Source organism: Clinocottus analis, unplaced genomic scaffold (genome assembly GCF_023055335.1).
Source record: "Clinocottus analis isolate CAN_PGR_092001 unplaced genomic scaffold, fCliAna1.0.p SCAF_20, whole genome shotgun sequence".
Lineage (NCBI taxonomy): Eukaryota > Metazoa > Chordata > Actinopteri > Perciformes > Cottidae > Clinocottus > Clinocottus analis.
In genome coordinates this window covers 15,049,940-15,051,903 of record NW_027175932.1, presented here as the reverse complement: position 1 = coordinate 15,051,903, position 1,964 = coordinate 15,049,940, and the positions used below count along the sequence as shown (strand labels likewise).

The 1,964-nt window shown below is 41.2% G+C and overlaps 1 protein-coding gene across 1 annotated transcript in view; it reads left to right on the top strand.

Moving 5' to 3' along the window:
• aebp2 (AE binding protein 2) overlaps positions 1-1,570 on the top strand; it is a 14,528-nt gene extending 12,958 nt beyond the window's left edge. The window contains exons 5-8 of the mRNA XM_068586590.1: positions 16-140; positions 221-288; positions 933-1,046; positions 1,130-1,570. Of these exons, the coding sequence (XP_068442691.1) occupies positions 16-140; positions 221-288; positions 933-1,046; positions 1,130-1,142 (320 nt within the window). The 3' untranslated portion in view covers positions 1,143-1,570. The remainder of the gene's footprint in view (positions 1-15; positions 141-220; positions 289-932; positions 1,047-1,129) is intronic.
• The last annotated feature ends 394 nt before the right edge of the window (positions 1,571-1,964 follow it).

Below are 1,964 nucleotides of genomic sequence, written 5' to 3'. Positions count from 1 at the left end.
TGTTTTTGTTTCCAGCCCGACCTCATGACTTCTTTGATGCTCAGACCATGGATGCTATCCGCCATCGAGCCATCTGCCTCAACCTGGCAACACATATTGAGAGCCTGGGCAACGGACATAGTGTGGTCTTCCACAGCACGGTGGGCACATAACACCACACATAATTCATGTCATTCTGCAGCAGAGGAGTAGCTCATGCCTGTGTTTTGTGTATGTTCAGGTAATAGCCAGGAGAAAAGAAGACTCTGGGAAAGTAAAGGTCTTGTTACACTGGACACCAGAAGACATGTAAGTCCTGCTGTCCTCTCTCATCATCACTCATCATATGTGTCACTCAAGACCGATATACCGACGTATATGTGTCTCCACTCCCTGCTTCCCTCACCGTCTTTTAGCAGTAATTCAAAATAACAGATGAAATTATTTGTCGAATCAGTTTCAACTGCTGAAATTATCTCAAACACAAAAAGGAATGACCCGTTCTAAATTTGATTTATTCAATAATGACTGCATCTTTCATGACCAGTTTGTCATTTGACAACATCATGTGATAATGCAAAGAAATGTCTCCTTAAATGCCAATTGAGCACCATTAACCTCTCTGTTTGGGATGCTGCATATAGATTTTGGGCCTCAATGTTTTTACCTCCCAGTTCCCTCCAGAAATGGACTAGTCTCTTCTGAATTAATTAAACTGCTGTTTTAAATGATTAATGAAGATCAGATAGTGTAATTGGCTTCTATTATTATTTTATCAGATCATTTTTTTTATTAGATACACTCGTATGTAACTCCAAATCCATTTTCAAATCTTGTGAGAATATCACAATTTCACTGTCACACTAAAAAGAAAACATTTGTTGCATGTGAGGAGAAATCCAGCTTCGAGCTTGGATCCAGTTAGTTTAAATGTACTTCACTCTGTGTGTCAGACTGCCAGATGTGTGGGTGAATGAGAGCGACAGACTGCAGCAGAAGACCCAGGTGGTTCATCTGTCCAAGCTACCCACAGACACAGCTGTGCTTCTTGACCCCAGCATCTACAGGTGTGTGTATATGTGTGTGTATATGCATGCATGTTGGTAACAACGCACACAAGAAGAAACTCTAAAGATCTTTTCTGCCGTAGGATGTTCTTCTAACTACCTCCAGAGGAATTCCACTGTCACTTCCTGCTAAGACAACCTCGAGGAGGAGATCCTCTCCTTTTCGTTTCCATCTCTTCGTTCCTCTTTTTCCCTCCTCCTTGTCCCAGAATGCTGAGTCTAGTGACCTCTTTGTGTCATGGCTTCACCAGGGTTATGTGTTTGCAGAGGGCAAGTAGGAGAAGATGTTGCTTTTAGGTAACTCAACTAGACTGAAAACTAACTGACAGAAGTGTAACTGTAGACAGACACATGTAGAGAGAAGCTCTCTTTGTAAATACTTAAGATTTGTAATATATTTTTATACTTTTCATTTTTTACTGTAGATGTTTTTTCTGCCAAACATTTTAAAATAGGTGTTTTAAAAACTGATAATACCGGTTATGTGCATATGGCTGGCATTGCTTGGTTTGATGTCATTAAACTTTTTCCCAATCTCCATCAGTCTGAAGTCTTTACTGCCAGTTGGATGTTTATTTACATGGAACATGAATCAACAACACTGACAAAGAACACATAACATGCCCCCCTCTCTTCCTCTATAAGGAAGAGCAGGGCCCTATTCCACGTACGTCGTTTACTGATATAACTGGATAACTTCCAGGATAAGATGACGGAGATCTGGATTTTCGGTTCCACGAAGCCAGTTTAGATCAGTCACCATCGAAATCACCTAACCTGGTCGGGAGCAGGTTTAGTGAAAGTTCACTGGATAAGTTGGCCACTCCCACCGGACAAAACGCAGCTCTCTTCCTCATTGATGAAGGAGCGATATTAGTTTTATAGGGAGAGAGTTCTTCCAGATCGACAAGATCCGTT